Source organism: Rhagoletis pomonella, unplaced genomic scaffold (genome assembly GCF_013731165.1).
Source record: "Rhagoletis pomonella isolate Grant_MI unplaced genomic scaffold, Rhpom_1.0 Rhpom_scaffold_00004, whole genome shotgun sequence".
Lineage (NCBI taxonomy): Eukaryota > Metazoa > Arthropoda > Insecta > Diptera > Tephritidae > Rhagoletis > Rhagoletis pomonella.
The window spans coordinates 31,554,325-31,574,417 of NW_023458558.1; the positions used below are offsets into that span (position 1 = coordinate 31,554,325).

The following is a 20,093-nucleotide window of genomic DNA, read 5'->3' on the forward strand; positions in this document are numbered from 1 at the left end:
TACCGCTACCACTGCCAGCAACTAGTCCGTAGATCTCTGTTCCAATTTTCAAAAAAGATTTCTGTAGCTTGTATACGTCGCGTTCACTACGTATCACAGTTTTCTGTTGTAAGCGCGTCGTGTTATAGTCACAATAGTGTTTTATTTTTAACTTTTAATTGATAATAAAAGTGCAAATGGCCAAAATTCCAATAGTTTTCAAAAAAGTTCCTTCCGATTGTTTCTGAGTTTGCTTTTAAATAAAATCTGACAACTTGTCAAAAATTGACATTCCCTTTTGTGCGACAACACGTTGTTGGATAATAGAAAATGGAAAGCACACTCAGGGCTGCTTTGGTAAAGGCTATGTCAGATATTTGTGGCTTCTTCATGTGTCAGATATGCTTCTGTAATAATTTTTTTTTAATTTTGATAAAAAAGCGCGGAACAAACTAAGAATTCGAACAGTGGGGAAATTAAAATAAAAAAATAAGTTCGATAGAAGTTTTTGAGACAAGTATAACGGTATAATTTTTTTGGGGCGCTAATGACAACTACGGTAGTTACGAAAGCTCAAATCGTCGCATGGGTAAAAGATTGTCGTAAGCGTCATACGTACATACGTAACATACGACATTCTTTTACGCAGGCGACGAATGCAGCGCTTTTTTCAAATCCAAACATTTCGAAAACCGTTGCACGAATACTAAAAATTTTGATGTCATTCAATAGGAAACATGATAGATTTATAAATAGTATATATATATATGTTCCAAAGTTTTAGCTAAAATCTAATTTATGGCAAATATTACAAAAAAATTTAAGCAAACACACTTTCTTTAAAAATTGCCTCTTTAATTATATTAAAAGCCTTATAACTAATTTGTGCACGAATTAAGCTTTTGAACGTTCGGATTCTTATACTATTTTCCTATGACACTCTGAATTACTGTTCGCTTCCCAAATTACAATTGCTAAATATTTGTAGGTTTCCGTATTAAATTGTAGATTTACACATGTATAAACTTTACTTTTCGTACTCAGAAAAACTGTTTTCGATAAATTTCCGATAAAAATTAGAGACGGCAGCGAATTTGTTACCAACATATGAGGTTATTCGCTCAAGGCAAGGCGAATTTATACCAGGTGGTGTTACTGGCGAATTTAGATTTTCGCCGCGGTACTTCCTTATGTCAAAATGATGGGTTTGTTGTAAACAAGGCGAATTCATATTACACGAAACACATCATTTTGACATTATGAAGAACCCCGGAAAACACGAAAATAATATAAATTTAAGGTTTGCCTAATGTTATTTCCTAAGAAAACGTAAGTAAATAAGTATTTCCTTTATTCCGCGATATTTGCTAGACGTGCAAGGTAAATTAAACTGAAAAACCATCAAAATAAATTTCATAAATTTCATAAATTGCAAACAGATGTTTTTGATCAGCTGTTTTTCTTGCTGGCAAATTGCTGCTGGTAAAAATGTTTCCAGCAGGAATTAGGAACTTCCCCTCCAAATCAACTGTCACTATGCGCTCTCAATTTCCCCTACTTGGCAAGTTTTTTGCGTACGCGAACGCCAAAACCTGATAATTTGTGGTAATTATCTGCCTGACGAACAGACTACTTGTAATGTTTTTATCATGGTGATAACCAGTCATTGAACAACCGGCCCTAATTCGCAATTAAACATCGTTACCGACGCACAATGAGCCATATGACGACTTAAGCAGGAAAAAAAATAAAATGGAATTTTAATGTTTTGATAATTCCCACTTGTTAAGAAATTTCCAATTGCATAGAAAAAGTTATCCTTTGGTGTTTTAAAGCCCACTTTGTTATTTTTTTGTAGGTGAAATTTGAAGTTTTGAAAGTTTGTTTTTTGAAAAGTACAAAAATGAAATGGACATGGTCTGTTCTTCATCACAGTGGTGTATCAGGACGCTGGAAAAATTTATTTGGGAGGGGCCTAGGGGGTTTTTTCGTCAAAAAATATCAACTAAGTCGAACTTTTTTGGTACTTTCCTAAAATTTTTCTGTGAGACTCTTTTTCATCCCTTCTTTTGAATACTGCTTAAGCCAGACTTTGCAAGACCTTGTAACAATGACAAATTCCATATATATATATTATATCTGTACGACAAAATGGTCATAGTTACCCAAGAGTTGCCTCTAATGGGATTAAATGTACCATAGACCCCACTATTGGAACATACCTCTATGTCCTCTGCTTTGGAAGGCCCCATACAAAAATTACATTTCTATAAAATTGACCCCCACCATTCCAAAATACTTCATAGGAGGTAAAAATGCATGACCAGCTTCCAGAATTTTTCCCTTTTACCATTTTTCAGGGTGCAATAGTTAGCAGTGCGCACTACCATTTCAAGGGCCCGGTGCAACACAACATAAAAAAAAAGAAAGAAAAAAGTTGTTCTAAAAGCGGTCGCTTCGGCAGGCAATGGCAAACCTCCGAGTTTATTTCCGGCCTGAAAAAAAGCTTCTCATGAAAATAAATCGCCGTTCGGAGTCGGCGTAGAGCTGTAAGTCCAAGGCGAATGTATATAAGGTGGTGTTACTAGCTCAGCTGATTTCGTGTATGTGTTTCGCCGCACGGCTTCTGATATCAAATTGAAAAATTTTGTTTGAATTTCTACACACACTCTTACAGATTTTGACAGTTTATGCCGCCAAAGCAAAAACAAAATACATGTACATTTTTGTTTTTGTACTCCTGCTATCACCTTATATTAATTCGCCTTGTGTAAGTCCCTCCCCTTTGAGTGACAACATCAAAGCGCACGCGTGTCAGCGCTAATATGTTATTATTATTATGCTTTTCTCTAGGATAAAATGCACACACTTATGTAAAAAAGAAACGTTTTTATATTTTCAAGAATAACTGATAAGCGCTGTTTTGGTTTTGGTTGACCGTAAGAGAAAGATGAATATATGTATATACACAGTAACCAGTATATCGACTGTTGAGTGGAAGATCGACCTATCTCGGCAGCCAGTTCGAAAACGCCCTGTCTCAAAAACATCCTATTTCAGAATTCGGTTCAAACACGCGCTATATGGTAACAAAACTGTAACAAACATTTGTTACTGATACAGAATAGAGTTGTAAGACGACAATTTAAATTCCTTTCTCAAGTAATTTTTGTAATAAAAATTCAATACAAAAAAAATCCTTATCAACATAATAGGCGTGTTCACGTAATTGAGTAAGTGGGCTGGCACTGTGGCAAAAGAGCAGATTGTTTACGTTCCCACGACAGTCGGGTCTACGCAACCGGAACAAGCCGGATTTATATCCTGCCAAGGACTGTCACTCCATCATCACTCTCTAAAAACTTTGGGGAATTTGTATGCTGTTACAACAACAACATGCCAGCTGGTTGATCTGGATCACTTTCAAGGGCGGTGGGTATCATTGTTCGCCGAGGTCGAAGAGCCTAGGTCGCTCTCGCTTTTCCCCTTAAGCTCAAACCTTCCTAGGTCCAGTCCATCCATTAGATTCTGTGTTGAGGGTACCTACCTCTGTGTATGAGCCTCTGAATCTTGCTGGCTGGTGCCTCGCGGGTTTGAAGATTAGGCTGGAGGTGAGGGCTGCTTTTGAAGCACGGGGATTTTCGTCCACCTGCATTTCTTCCTCGCCACATTCCTTCTTTTCTTCCGCTGAATTTTGTTGCCAGGGGCTCATTGTAACATAGCTGAACCTATAGTTCAGCTTATTTCCAGCTCTTCTGACGCTGTTGTATGAGTCTTCGTCTATGCCCATGTTAAGATGCAGGCCAGCGTCCTCAATTCTGCTCGAGATGGCGCGCCACGCTGATGTGTTACGACCGTCGTTTTGCGCCCTTAGCAGCCCCATCGCCAATTTGCCGATTTGTCAGCGCTTCTTGGCAGGAAAATGGACGGAGTATTACTTCCAGCTTCATAATTTTGGTGCAGCCTCTACAATCTACGCTATGCCCCAGTGTCTATCCCCGGGTTTCGGGTGCGGTATGACTGCGGGATACCTATTACACTGCTGCTGGCGATGTTGTTGAGCCGGACTGGCTTGGAGACCTGTCACGAACTTTTTTCAAAAAGTTCTTTAAGAAACTATTTTTGTTCATAAAAAACTCCATTTTTGGAGGTATTTTCAAATCGGCCCATCTCGCTTAAATCTTAATATTTTTCCGAAATATTTTGTTGGACGTCTTAAAATATGCCTAATGTACATACATATCAGCGATACTTAAGCTAAATACAGAGTTTATTCACTTTCTCATCAAAGATATCCTGCTATTGAACCGTTATTAGAGTCGCTTGCGAATATCAATAATTGCACAAATCACATTGACCTCACGTGATTTAAGTGTTAAAAGCCAGTGTCATGTACTTACTTAGTACTTTAGAAGTGGGAGGGGCGTATTTAAACAATTTAGTGGTCACCACCACAATCACCCGCCACCCCCATTTGCCACATACATATATACATAGTATATAAAAAGGTAGCGACCACTAACCAGCGGGGTTTAGGTGTGGGCAACGTCATTAAATTGTCTGCAATAGTTACTTTTCAAGAAACTTATTAGAACTTGTGTGTGTCATAGTGGGGCGAAATAAAAAATCATTCTCACCCACACATGCAACGGAATCGCGCGTTTTCGCGGCGTGCTGTAAACATTGTTTATTTTAGTGTTTCGACCGCAGGTCAGCATGAATGGCAGTTAAAAGATAGCGAAACCAATAGCTACAAAAACATGTGTGTATGTATATATGTACATATACATATACGTGGCGGCACGAAAAAAAAAAATCGAAAGTCGTCATCATTATGATCGTTTGTCATCGTAAGAAACATAATTATGACAATTACTATTGGAGAAAGTAGTAGAAAGTAGCACATCGGGACGTAAGCGTTTGTTCACTGATTTGAGCTTTAAGTTCAAATTAAGAAGACCAGGGACCGAAAATAACAGCTATTTTTTGCGATGTTGTAAAAGTCCGCGGCAAAATATTGTCGTGGAAGAAAGTTATCAATGGTCATTTGACCCCAGGACCTCCTGGCCAAGAATCCTGGATTCTTTTTATTTTGCGAACTTTTTAGGAAAAAGTCCATAAATAAGAGTGCGACCGATCAGTCGGCATCGGCTAGTATCGCCCAAAAGAATTGGCATCGGCATCGGCATCTGCCGTTTTTGGCCGATTCTTAGCCGATTTTTTTACCTTCTTCCACGCTTCATTCCATGTTATTTACTTTTTTGAGAATGCAGTTTTTTTTAAATTTAGTTATAATAAAGTTCAATTTTGAAGTAGCTAGGACTTACCATTGATTTTTGGTAATTTTTTTCGCGCATTTTCTTCCTTACAAAGTATGTATGTTCGAAAAAATTTGTTTTTATGGAGAAAATCTGCAACACCTTCCACAAAGAATATTGCCAAAAATCAACGGCAAATCTTAGCTCTTAAAATTTGCAGTTAATTATAATAAAATACCTATAATGTTTCTAACAACTCGAATTAAAAAGCTCAAAACTTTGATGAAGCTTTTTCGAATTTCGCCAGTTTTTTGTACAAAGTTTGAAATTTTTACTTACACGGTTTTTGTTAGATAATGAGCCAAATTCTAGAATGTCTCTTCTTTATTTATATTTTTGTTATGATTATCCTTGATTTAATACCTGATTTTCTAAATCCTTCGGTTACGGTTACTGTTTATTAACAAATTGTATTGAAAACACACTGAAGCTGTATATTTTTACTACAATGAGTATAAGTAGGAAATGTAGTTTCGAATCGAGAGAGGGTTAAGAAAGCTTTCTGTCGAAATTTTTAAATCACACGAAAGGGACTCACCTTGTCTGAAATGCCGTTTGGGGGGCGAACGGCTCAGAGAGGTCTTTCCCAATTTTGATGGAGCTGGTGATATTGCTCAACGTAATTTTCCACAGCCGTATTAGTTTCGCGGAAATATCAAATTTAGACATCGTGGCCTTTTCGTGCTGTCGAAAGCGGCTTTGAAATCGACAAATATTTGATGTCTATCGATCCTATTCTTCCGAGTCTTTTCCAAGAATTGGCGTATTGCCAATACCTGGTCTATGTGGGGCTAGTCAGCTCTAACGCCTCACTGATAAGTCCTAATCAGTTCGTTGACGTTGGGATTCCGGCTTTCAAACAATGCGCTCGATAAGACCTTGTACCCAATTCGTAAAAGGCTGATACCGCGGTTGTTGGCACGTATGGCGGGGTCGACTTTCTTGTGGATTTTTATTTACAATTAGCTCGCTAGCTAAGCATTACAAACAATCGTTATGCGAAAAAATTTTTGTGAACTACGAAGACTTCCAAATTATATCTACATCTTCGTGGTAGTGATTAGATGTGAGTTCCAATTTCGGTGGAATTTCTAAACCTCTATATTTGTGCCACGAAAAAGTCACTCATAAAAATTCAACTGCCGTTCGAAGGCGCCATAAAATTGGTATTTGTGTGACAACACCAAGACGCACACCGTAATCAAAATACCGATTACTTTCTTACCTTATATTAGTTATACAAGTAACTCAGTGAACAACACAATGAATGTACTTATTTACACACCCTCATTCCAGCACCTTTAAATATTGTCAGTACTAATGCGCCTAAACGTTGGTGGTCAAAGCGTTTAGCAAGCGTTTAGAGCATTTTTGCACTTTTAGTTGCGGTTTGCGCTCCAAAGCGCACAGTTCGTTCTTAAAAATTTTAACAAATTTAACGGTTTTTCTTCAAACATTCTGTGACTTGTAGTTATTGAGAGCAAATATGTGTGTTACATTGGTGAGAGTGTGTGTGTGTATGCCTACTACTATGTCAATGGAGTAAAATAGCACAAAGTAGTAATTATGAAACAATGGCGAAAATCTTATCGACATTCAAAGCGATTTTGACGCGTATGTTCTTCGGCGCGCACAGCATCCTAGCTATTTGGCAAGTGACCGTCAATACCAGAAACTACATCTATTGGTCACTATGTGCACCGCTGGTGTTGCTTCTGCTCGAAGGCATCTTCACGCTGATGATCAAGAAGACGCAGGAATGGCGGTGGTATGGGGTCATGTAATTGATTTTTGATTTTTTTCATTGGATTTATGTAGTTGAACGTATTTACTATATTGTTTTCGGTTTTCTTTTGTTTCTATTTAATTGCAAGCAGTTAATGTAAGCGCCTAACAAATTTGAATTTATTTTCTTAATAAAGCATATGTAGGTATGTACATATGTCAACGTATATATGTATGTGTGTGTGTACTCGGGTGTATATACATACATATATAAGTGCTTTCCAAAAATCCTTAATTAATAATTATCCTGCGAAAATTTTCTCACCTGATTCATGTTTTATCGGCACGCTGCACAGTGGTGCTTAATCGGCAAAAATTAAATTTTTTGAGTGATATTTGAATAAGAAAAATTCATTATAAAAATGTACGAAATTGGCAGTTTTATATAAAATAAAAGCAACAAAAGTCAGAAGAGTTTTGTGCAACTAAAACTGATTGAGATTTTTGTTCACTTAAGCAATGTGTTTCTCTTATAACTTTTGTGTTTATGGTTTTTGTAGATTCATATGAAAATATAGCACTTACCAGACAAAATACATGGAGAAAAAATCAGAGCGATTGACTAAGTATTTTAATAAATATAAGCAGACAAAAATGACACTTTATAAATGCTAACTTTGACACTTGCGCTCCAAAGCGCACAGTTCGTTCTTAAAAATTTAAAAACACTTTTGATGGACAAAAGCTATAATTTCTTCCACTTTGTTCGCCTTCTTACTAAATATAAAAAAATTAAAGACCGGAATATTTTCTGTCGATTTCTGAAAAAAATGTTGCGACAAAATTTCGGAATGATATGTTCATCGGGCCGCTTTTTACAGACTTTTTAGGGCGTTTTTGGGATTAGATTTGTATGGGTGATATGCTTTGAAATAAACCGATTACGCCCAATTTTTGAGGATTCACACAAAATGTTATTACAAATATATGGACAAAATTTCGGACTCATATATTCATCGGTGCACTTTTTATGGAATTTTTAAAATGTTTTTGAGGTTAGGTTTATACGGGAGGAATGCTTTAAAATACGGAAAATTGAGGTTCTACGCCGACTCCTTCTAATTTCTTCCAACAAAAGGTATGGGGCTGTACCACTGTACGCTGCGTGTCTGTGTGTTTGATTTTACTCCAATGTAAACAATGCGATTGCGTCATTTTGCTTGTTGGTTAACTTTGATTTTCAATTAAAAGTGAAATCCCATTACATAAAATATAAATACATATGCATGGATGTGTGTAAATGTGTATGTAATTGCGCCAACACTCCCGCACCCAAATGTAATTTAATGGTGTTTGTGCAGCGCAGCAAAATGCGCAACTTCCAGCCTGTACTTGCACGCGCAGCTCATACATACCACTACATGCATACATATAAGCACATTTTCTATCAGCTGGTTTGCCGGCGGATAGCCATTACTTTTCTTTGGTGAATTCAACATTTACTTTGTATGTGTCTGTAAGTGTTCGGAGCGTTTGTTTGGAAGATTTAATGCTATGGAATGGAGATTTTTCGAATCTATGCCTTCGTATATGTGCATATATAAAACATATACACACTTACTCATAAACAAATGCTTTACCAAAAAAAAAAAAAAAATTGTTTGCCAACATCAATCCCTGCAAAAATACGAATAATGCGATATGGCTCCGGGAGCAATCACCAAAGGACATGCGACTAATATCACTTTCACTCTAGTTCGAGCATGTCCTATGAAAAAACTAATTGTTCTCATTACTCCCAAATGTGTATAAAAAGCGAGTAGTCGCTGTTAAAAAATTTAAATTAAAATTTGCGCCAGCAGCGATTCGAACCGGGCTCTCAGGTTTGCTAAGCATATGCTCTCTCACAAACTAATTGATCTCCAATTATTTCCGAAACGGATCAGTCCGGACTAATTGATCTCCAATATTACCCTATGATACTAATTGCGTCTAATTAATGCCCAATTGTTTCCATTTCAAACTAATTCCGGATGACGCTCTTTAAAAATTCGCCCCGTCTCTTCAGGCAGCCCCGTCTCTTCAGGCAGCCCCGCCTAGGGACACGTATCGAACAGAAAGTATCGATATGGTACTCATTTAAAGTATCACTTCCAAAATATCGGGTACCCATTAATATCGGAATAAAAAGACTCGATATTCCATATATCGATACCAAAAACCAAAAAATGTATCTAAATATAGGTCTCGTATATAGGCCGCTGTGGTGTAATGGTTAGCAGTGCGCAAAGCTTGAAAATGAAAAACAGCTTCCCATTAAAACAAAATCGCCGTTCAGAGTCGACATAAAACTGTAGGGACCTGTAGGACCTTTTGTGCCACAACATTAAGGCGCGCGCGACAAATCGGAGGAGAATGTCGGTCAAACACTAACATATTGTGTAACGGCACGTAGAGATTGATGTGTTCACTTAAAACACCGAGGTCGCGGTGTCAAATTCCACCACATGCAATCCTAACTATATATATATGTATATGTATCGGGAGGAATTGTTAATAGCATTATCCTTGTAATGTGAGTTTATGACATTCAATACGATATTAGAGTTCTGGTACTCGATTCCAAAAAATATCGTTTTAAAACTATTGAGTAGAAAATATCGGCATCGAATGCCAAAAGTATCGATATGGTATCGTATCGTATCGAAATTCGTGTCCCTAGTCCCGTCTTACTAAGATGATACCTTAACTTGCAACGTCTGCTTCCTACGCCCTCCATCTAAGATTGAGCTGTTCCTCAGAGACTCTTTTAGAGGGGGCTATGAACCTCCTGAACTTCGTCTTCTCCTACATGTGCGCCATTGTGTGGAAATCTTCTTAGAAGTTCACAGTATCAACGCTTTCGTTGTAATCAAACCTTTCATAATCTTCAACCCATCACACGGCATAATTTTTATACATTCCCGCTTTGTTTAGCAGCATTTGCAGTCGCTGTCAGTGAATGGGTAATTAAGGAATATTTTTAAGATCCCTAAATAATTCTTAAAATCTCCACTCTTTATGCTGTGTATATTCGGCAATCGCTTAAATGCTGGTAACTGTTGTGAAACCTTAGTTCTTATTGAGTCTTTTATCCAGATTCACTTTCAGAAATGTTGCTTCTTTTGCGTTCTTAACCTTTGTCCGTCCCACATTCGGCTGGATCTAGTTAATCTTCCTTCCATTGGAGAATGGTAAGAAGGTCGACTTAAGTGGGTTTACCGACAAGCCCTTTTCAGCACACCATTCTTCTGTTGGTTTGAGGTTTGCCTTAAAACTAACGGCAACTATTGTGGTTTCGCATATTCAAAAACATTCTTATAAGACTTAACAGGGAAAGGGTCAAAGTTGTCGCGTACACAAACGATGTAGTAATTATGGTATCTGGATTACAAATGTGATAGGCCGAATGCTTCAAAGTGGACTAGGGGAATTGGATTTTTGAGCCGATAGCGGAGTTCTCAACGTTAATCGCTCGAAGACCAATTTAATATTATTCACCCCAAGGAAATGGTTCTTAATTTTAACTCAACCTTCCTCCAATGGGCATACTCTTCCTTTTCTTTAAATTGAAAAATGAATACAGAGCACCGAGTAAAAAAGGTTGCATTTCTGCAAGAAAATGCTGATTAAGAAGTGGGACCTACGACCTGATCTTATGTTATTTATGTACAAGGCGGTGTTCCGCTCAATTATTGTTGGTTTGGTGGAAAGCCGTAAAGACCAACTATATACACACAATATTAGGCAGGGTACAAAGGTCAGCCTGCATTCAGAATACTGTTGCGGTAAGATCATGTCCAACGGAAGCATTGAATGTCATCTGTCATTTGCCACCGATTAATGCCTTTATTAAGCAAAGTGCTTCACTGTGTGTTGAGCGAACTTATGCTGTGTAAAGAACGTATATACGTACAGGCATGGACGTATCCTGTGCTCTTTCAATGACCCAAGCATTCGCGCAAAATCTGACTACATCTGTCCTTTGCTTCTCTTCAAGAAAAACTTCGGCACGTGTTTCCACCAAGAAAGGAGTGGAATGAGCCTACTTTTACTCAACGTTTCGAAGTGTCTATATTTACGGACAGCTCAAAAATGGATCGCGACTTGGGGCCGGGAATTTTTTCAACTAATCTCCAAATCGAAGAGTACATGCGCGCAGTGATTTTCAGGCAGATTTCTTTTCCATAAAAGAGGCGTGCAAAATAATTTTAGCCTCGAAGCTAGCGAGAACCAGAATTGCTATTTTCTCGGAAAGTCAGGCAGCGATCAAGGCACTTGGCTCTGTAAGCATCACCTCCAGCATAATAAAACAGTGCAGGGAACGTTATGGCTTAAGCTTACAGGCATGTCGTTGCACTGATTTGGGTGCCGGGGCACGGCAGAAGTCATGGCAACAAGATGGCTGGCGAGCTGCCCAGGAATGGGTCGGCTCTTTATCTCAGAGGCAGAGGAGGTTATTATGCCTTTGAGCTATGTATATCAAGGGCCGCATGTCTCGGTACTGAAAAAAGATGGCCAACAGTAGGTGGAAGACCTACAATCCTGTAGGGTCTGCTGGAGTCTTCGGCTCAGCTACTGCGGTAACTGCACTGAATTTCTCATCAAACTGAACAGGATGGATTTATCTCGACTAACTGCCCTTTAAACAGGGTACTGAGCCATGGAAATCCATACTGCAGAGACTAGGACTGGAACAAACCTTTCTTGTCGTAGCTGTTACTTACCAGATGCAGAAGACACTGTAGAGCATCTGCTCTGTAATTGCCCAGCATTGTGTAGGGATAGACTTAGGTTTATATGCAGAAGGGTTTGCGGCGTAACGGACATAAGTGATATTAACCCACTGCAACTTCTTAAGTTCTTGAGCTGCCCGAGGTGGATTTGGAGGAATTACCGGCTTCTACTGTTGCACGCATAAGTGCTTATTGGTGTTGTTAAACTCGCCACTTCAACCAAACAAACAACCAACCACACCTGCCACTATCCGTTTGATATTTTTCTTAGGTATGTGAGTATTGGCAATTTTAGCTGCTTAACCTTCATCACATTTAATGGGATGGCCGGAATAAGGAAAGGCTTTGGTGGTATACGTACATAAATACACTCGGAGGTTCGTTAATGCCTGTGAGGGGCGACCGATTTTAAGCAGCAAAAACAGATTTTATTCGGACATGGAATCTATCGATATACATACATATATAAGTAGGATCCATTTGTATATGGATGATTCTCAGTTAGTTCGAATTTTCGCATGACTCGGTAGTTTTTATTCGGACACATAATTTTCGCGAAAAATAAATAAGAAAAACACCCAAAAAAAAAAATAAACAAAATATATATAATATCCAAAGGCACTTTTTCTCCAAGTCACTAGTAGCCCGTTTCTGTAGCTTTTCTCTACCGTTTATATCTCTACTGGTAGAGAAAATACGTCACTCTCACCTACTAATTAGCAGTAGAGAACAGGGCGGTGAATTCATATCTGAATTCGCCTTGGTAGAGAATTGTTACAGAAACGAGCTACAGATCTGAATACCAAAATTTGTCTAAAGATTCGTAGTTTATGAGAATTGCCCATATACGTAGATACATACATATCTGTGGACTTTTGACAAAACAACTTCTTTCGAGTAAGGTCGTTTTCTCCTCAAGGCTGTAATTCAATGAGTTGTCGAATGATATTTTTATGTTCAGTCATTAATAGGAGTAAATAGTTCAAGATGATATCTTAATGAAATTTAAATAAATATATCAAATTTTTGAATGGAAGTCCCGTATAATTTACCTCTAAACACAAAGGTAGTTTTGTCAAAAGTCCACACATACATACATACATATGTATGACATACAATCATTTAGTCAGCATGGCGTATGAGTAACCTTCGCCACCTAGTGCTTAACTCACTGTCATTGCTTTGCTTACTCATACGCTCCTTTTATTACCGTTTTTTATGCATGCAACAAGTGCGTTTAGACAGCTTTTTGCTGCATTACTGAAATTGCTACTGTTGTTGCTTTGCTTTTAATTAATTTAACATTTTTTTTTTTATGTATGTATGTATGTCCCTATGTAAGTATTTATATAAGTATGTATGTATGTGAATTTGGTTTTCTGCAGGTTTTGCCCTTCGGTATTTTTATATCTAAGCAGCATTGTTCCGGCTATTTGGTTGTTAGAATTAGATCAAGTGGCGCGTAAGCTCAACAATACAAATGGCAACAATAATAGCAGCAATGAAAACATTTTACAAGAGGTTGCTGAGAATTTAGATTTGCCAGCATTTAACATAGAACCGGATACATGGATAACATTGATCGAGCAATTTTTGATGTTAATTCTAATTGTGGGCCGTTGGATGTTGCCAAAAGGCGATTTGACACGCGATCAGCTAAGTCAGCTGCTGCTCGTTTATATAGGTGAGAGGTTAAATATGTATGTGTATTTACGTGATTTTCTTCTACAGAGAGACCGTATTTAAATAATGAAAATGTTTTGGTTGTGTGACTATAAATTTATTTATTAAAAATATTTAATGTTCTTAATAAAATATCATCACTATCATATCCTAGGCACCGCTGCGGACATCATGGAGTTTTTCGAATCCTACAAAGATGTCAACATTATAAAAATACCTCTCTTGGTATTTCTCACCTTGGGCATTTGGTCCTGGAGTTTGATGCAATTCACTATTGTTTTATCGGCGACGAGAGCGCGTCGACCAAGAGGCGGTGGTCTAAATCGAAGTGACGAGTAAGTTGCGTTCAATTGGCATTTATTTTTACAAAGTTCTTTGCTTTCACTTAATTATGCTTTTATATTACTTAGAACCACCGATTGCTGTGATGGCTGTTGTTGTGGCATCGATATCTGGGCCATTGTGCTCAATGTGATATTGCAGGATGCGCCATTCCTAACGCTGCGCATGCTTATAATTTTTCAATATAAGATTCTTAATTATATGAGCGTGTTTTTTACATGTAAGTACATACATATATGTGTACAGAGAAATGTTTGGCAAAAAAGCTTTAAATTAAAAGAATGCAGAGAAATAAAAAATGAGTTCAATGATTACACTGTGCGACAATTTTGTGACAATTCAAAATAGCTCGGACTTTGCTAATATTTTCTGAAAGTATACATATCCAGAAATAAAACGCTCAATGGATTTGCAAAAGTTAGTTCGTACTTTTATTTTATGGCCTACTAAAGTTTTCACTTACCGGCCTAAGTATTTTTTAAACAAATGGAAAAATGGTTAAAACAAATGCCTCAGCGAAATTAAAGGCGAATACATACATATATGGTTAAATTTCGTAGGAAATATTTTCGTAGAACGTTCTAACCCATTAGCTCCCGCTTGAAAGGATTGTTTTGACCCTCACTTCAAGTAACCCCGCAAAAAGCAAGTTTAGAAGTTCGTTAGTTAAATTTTACTAGGGGTCTTCTTAGACAAAAAATTCACCAACGTAAGAGCCTATAAAAAAAAATGTAATAAAAATGAGCAAAAAAAACCTTTTTTTTTCTACGAAAAATTGTTTGAAACTGAGTTTGGCTGTTATTCCCTCTTGGCATAGACTTTTTGTTTTAGTTTTATAGGGTCTTTTACGTTGGTGGGTGGCATAAAGTTTTTGCCTGAGAAGACCCCTAGTAAAATTTTCCTAAGAATAATATTCTAGACTATATCAGTTCTCTAACAACCTTCCAAATTTGTTTTTTTTGCGAGTTTTCTTGAAATAAGGGTCAAAATGACCCTTTCAGGCAGCAGCTAATGGGTTAAAATGTTCTACGAAAGTATTTCCCATGACATTTTACTATATATGTCTTAACCTTTAATTTCGCTTAGACATTTATTTTAACCATTTTTCCACTTGTTTGAAAATTACTGAGGCCGGGACATCGAGTTTACTACTACTGAATGGGTATACTTTCAGAAAGTGTTACCAAAGTCAGGCTGGTTTCGGCAGTCGCACAGTGTTATAGAGCTTTGTGTAGAAGGTTAAGGAAACAAAATTAAAAAGAAATGGGTTTTAAGTCACAGCAAACAAGTTTCCTAAAATAAATTGAAATTCGAGATGCATTTCATCAGATATCTACTTTTTATGGACTTAAGCTTATGAAGCTCTTCGACGAAGTGTTTGTGCAGAGTTATTGTACGTTGAGTATTTATGATGGCCAACAATACCGTTAGGTTATGTTAGATTCGCCAGATTGGCGCCGTTGCTTTCGTTACCCCTTCATGAATGGCGATTATAAGCAGAATCTTTTCGCTGTAGCATTGTCGTCCATGCCCAAGTCATCACAATGGTTGAATTTTTATGCGCTTAATTATGTTTTCGTCCGTACCCATCGTACCCATACACAACAGGACCATAGATATTACATAGCATAATTCTTCCGAAAGCCCCCAGAGACTGACTTTATTGGTGGTGCTTATGCTGGATAGTACAAGGTAACTCGTTCGCCACCACCAACCTATTTTGTTATTTATTTCACCAAGCTGGAAAATACTGCGCTGATGGCCCTGATAACATCATCAGCATATGCCAGCAGGCTGTACAATACGCCAGCAGGCAATAAGACTTGCTAAGTTTAACTTCCGTGCGGTCCTCGTATCTTTCCGCCAGCCTTCAACCCCAATAGTAGCATTCATATTCACCCCAAAAGTACAGATACGGAATCACGTAGCCTATTTGTCCAGAAAGGGTGGACGCCATACTACTTACTGTGACCGTAGGCCCCGTGACGTTAAGCTTGCAACATTTTTGAATGTTCTATTTTTGCCCGGCGAAAGGCACAGCAGTGTGTAGTTCGCTGCCGTAGGCGTGGTTCTAGGTGCTTTTTTCATGGTAATAATAGAAAATATATACATATACAATATTCTTCTTCTTCTTAGTTGGCGCTGTAGCCGCCTAAACGATTTTGCCCGAGCTCTACAGTCGTTTCTATTCTGTGCCAACCGACGCCAAATGGAAATTCGCCAAGTGAAGCCAAGTCCTTCTCACCTTTGTCTTTCCATCGCAGTGGGGGCCTCTCACTTTCAGAGGTGTCGTGCCAATGCTGGGCGCTCCCAAAGGAAGTGCAGGATCGTTTCCTTACTTCTCTCCAGTTAACAGCTACGGCCCCGAGGGTTATACGGAAGGCCCATTTTGACTGCATTTTTTCCAGTGGGCCAATGTCCCGTTATCGTGGCTGTTAAACTGACCATATCTTTCCTTGACCTCTTTAGAAGTTCTACTGTCTTTAGTCTATCATAATGCGGCCGTATGTTCCATCGTGCATCAGCCATATGTGCGAATTGCAAATGCCGTTCCCATTTTATGAGTGCGAGTGGACGGTTTATCGGCTCTACTTCGGATTCATCAAGAGATGCTCCGATCTTAGCCAGCTCGTCAGGCCTCTAATTTCCGTATATGGTCCTATGGCCGGGAGCCCAGATGCGGGAGATGTCTATTAACTCGGTCGTCGAGCTTAACGCACATTTACAATCTCTGAATGTTTTGGACTTTGTTACCGGTGAGGAAAGTGCTAGAAGTGCCGCCTGGCAACCTTTCGATTCCCAGTACTTCCACTTGGAAGATCCTAGCAAAGTTCGGCAGTCGGAAAGAGAAAGAGAGTCATTCAACGTTTCGAAGAAAACCTCCGCACCCACTCCGCAGTCTATTTCGGACCCGTCAGTATAGATTTTAGTGGAATTCTCCTCGACTATCCTGCCTCTACTCCAATGAAAGAGACTTCACCTGAAAGTTTTTCCTGTCGTTTTATATTTTTTTAGAGTAATAAAAACGTAAAATTTGCGAGTATTTTGACATTTTGAGAAGTATGCACCTAATGTTTGTATAAATCTTCAAACTTAGCCTAAGGGCATTTAAAACCATATAAGAAATAGGTGGCGTTATGGTACAGAGAAGACTGGTTTGTGAAGGCACAAATGTAGATGTGTTCTTATGCCCAAAGAGAGTACGCTGCCGCATTTGTTGAGAAGATTCTACAATGTTGATTTTTTTATATATTTTTTTTGCTTAATTACATATTATTCAAATTTTACGGATGGCTATAAAATTTTCATTTGGAAAAGAATAATAATTTCGTCAGCACTGGTAGGAGTTATTTAATCCAGACACAGTAACAGTTACAACTTTTATTAAAAATATCACTCTTCAACAATTATTTTTTGTCTTTTATTTAACTACTCCTTAAATTACAGTTTTTTCTGATTTTTATTTTATAAATCCAAAATAACAATTATTTTTATCTAAATAATCTGCAAATAACAGTTATTTTTGATTTTTAAATTATATATCTTAGATAATAGTTACCAAGGACTTTTATTTATAAAAGTTATCAATATAAATCAGTCACTGACTTCTGTTTTTAAAATCATATTTATAAAAGTCATTTGTATAAGTCGTAAGAAACTTTGATTCTCCAACACCTTCTTAACTGCGAAAAATGATAATGACTTCTAAACGTATGATATAAAAAAAAGTCGGTGACTGATTTTTATTGATGACTTTTGTAAATAAGTCTTCAATAATTGTTATCTAAGACATATAATATAAAAATCCAAAATAACTGTTATTTAGATATTATTTAGATAAAAATCAAAAACAATTGTAATTTTGGACTTGTAAAATAAAAATCAAAAATAACTGTTATTTTTTTAATTTTGCATAAAAGTTTCAAATAAAAATTTATTTTAAAATTTGATTCTCGGTGAAAAAATAAATTGATGTGTATGTATCACATAGTTGTAGAACAATGACAGTTTTCATCAATAACTCTTATGTTCGGTCTCTGACATAATTTGATTGTTGAAGGCCCCCTCTATGTTAAAAACCGATACACTTATGAACATACAAGTATTTATGAAGACTTATGTAGGTAGAAGTCCGGTTAATTTGAAGTTTTAGTCATCAATTGTAACGAAAATGTTAAACCATTGAAATTTTTTTCATTCCATGCTTGCGTAATTTTTGTATGCTCAAAATCTTTTACGTACATATACTATTTTTATTGTTCAAAAGTATTTTTCAAAAACCGCAACCAATAGTTTAATTATTATTGTACTATTTTAGGTAAAAACACCTTGGTAATTGTGCTGCAGCTCTATCGTCTCTATGTAGTAAATGCCGAGTTCTGGAAGAATCGTCGCGAACAAAAGTCCGGAGGCGACAAGTCACAACATTATAAGTCGCGTCGCCGCGCCCAAGATGCTGATGCTAACAGCATTTACATGATATCCACTGAGCGTGGTACTGATGTCAAGCGAAAGATACAAAAGTAATTATACAAAATTTCAAAAAGTGTATCTTGCATAGACTTGCACATACATATGTGTTTATGCTCCAATCTTGAACTTTTTCAGAGCGCGCGATTATGCCGAAGATGAGTTCATTACGCGAAAAAAGAACAAAAAGGATAAGTGAGCGCGTTTTTATACTAATTTACCAAATTACAGTTACAGAAATTCTAAAAATTTAATGGTACATTTTCGCTTTCTTTTTCTTCTTCTTTGTTTTTGTGTTTGTTATTTAAGATCGAAGAAACATAAGCGCAAGGATACCGGCTACTCCACAGCTAGTTCGCAGAATCTCTACTCTACAAAATTAGTGGACGAACGCAACAATCGTCAAAAGGAAAAGAAGGCTGGCAAAAAGTCGAAGAAACGCGATCGCAGCAATTCATCCATTGAGAGTGACATTGTTGAAGCGAAGAAGTCAAAACGTGGCGCCACAGCTGGGAGCAGCGGCGGCGGTGGCGGCGGCGGTAAAAAATCGGATAAGAAGAACAAGAAAAAGTTGGTTGATAGAAAGGTTCGCCGCTGAGCTCATGTACGTCAATTGAAAATGTGTTTTTTTGTTTTTTGCTCTTTTTGCCATCGGCAGAAAACCGACAAAAATTGAACCCGTCTTGGAGGAGACAAGCAGCTCCAGTTCGTCTACAACAACGAGCAGTTCATCGGATTCCAGTAATTCGACATTGCCCACTTATGAGGTGATCTCGGAGCGTAAATTGAAACGTCTCAAACGATCACGCAGCACTTCGGAGAGCACATCAACAGATTCGTCGGATACAACGACTTCGTCATCCTCGACGTCGTCATCGTCATCGTCTTCGTCGTAAATGTCCTTACAGGCCAATATTTGAAAGTAAATAGTCGTTGCAAATATACTATTTGCTGTTATGTATTGCTGTAGCATTGGTGACGTTACGCATTTGTAACTAAATACATACATGCGTATATATGTATTTGCATGTTTGTATGAAAACGGAAGTGAAAATTTTGAAAAGAGTTAAACAATGATTGGTAACATCTCGAAAATGTGTGTTTCGATTGTTTTTTGTATACCCACAAACTTGAGGATTTGAAGTCAAAAAAGTGGTTTTGTATGCTTAAATAAAATTTTTTTATTTTTGTGAAAAAAAAATTGTAAGAAAGATATGTGATGCCTTTGTGGCGCCACAAGCGATATTTTGTACGATTTATACGCTTTTTTGTAATGAAAAAATCGTTTTAAGTAAAAAAATTTAATTTTTTGTATGTATGTATGTATTGCATTCATGTGCACTTATAGTTTTAAGCGAATTTAAGCTAGTGCTTGCGATAAGTGAATTTGTAATTAATAAAGTTGTTGCTTTTGAATACGGCAATGACAGTTTGTTTAAAAATACGCAAGCTTATCGAAAATTCTTCCACTTCTCTCCGGTTTTCAATATGAAGAAGTTGTTGTTCTTGTAGAAGCCCATAGTCCCCGAATGCGAAAGGGTACGCGGTGTTGGCCGGTCCATTTCCGCATGTTGGGGAGGTGCCTGTGATCTGCGAGTTTAAGCTGGCTCTGTACAATTGGCCGCCATCATTAAGTTTAGCTGAGAATATCGATATATTTGAAATGGGGGTAAAACCAACCCTGCTTACCATGCAATGGTAGTTTTCACAAAGGTGAAAAATTATATTTAATACGTGCGCCGGGTACGAATCAGAGCCCCCAGTCAATGATGACGGCGTCTATGTCGTACCCTCTGACTAT

General features: G+C 37.6%; 2 protein-coding genes across 2 annotated transcripts in view; one reads left to right on the top strand and one right to left on the bottom strand.

The window, feature by feature from the left end:
* LOC118737451 (eukaryotic translation initiation factor 4E type 2) overlaps positions 1 to 255 on the bottom strand; it is a gene marked incomplete in the record, with an annotated part of 260,587 nt that extends 260,332 nt beyond the window's left edge. The window contains 1 exon segment of the mRNA XM_036467950.1: positions 1 to 255.
* A 6,457-nt stretch (positions 256 to 6,712) lies between these two features.
* Positions 6,713 to 19,727, top strand: LOC118737452 (transmembrane protein 26). Its single transcript, XM_036467951.1, has 8 exons — positions 6,713 to 7,065; positions 13,183 to 13,481; positions 13,635 to 13,815; positions 13,891 to 14,042; positions 18,141 to 18,345; positions 18,431 to 18,487; positions 18,602 to 18,862; positions 18,951 to 19,727. Exons 1-8 carry the CDS (start codon positions 6,872 to 6,874, stop codon positions 19,186 to 19,188), a joined length of 1,587 nt encoding a protein of 528 aa, XP_036323844.1. The 5' UTR covers positions 6,713 to 6,871; the 3' UTR covers positions 19,189 to 19,727.
* The last annotated feature ends 366 nt before the right edge of the window (positions 19,728 to 20,093 follow it).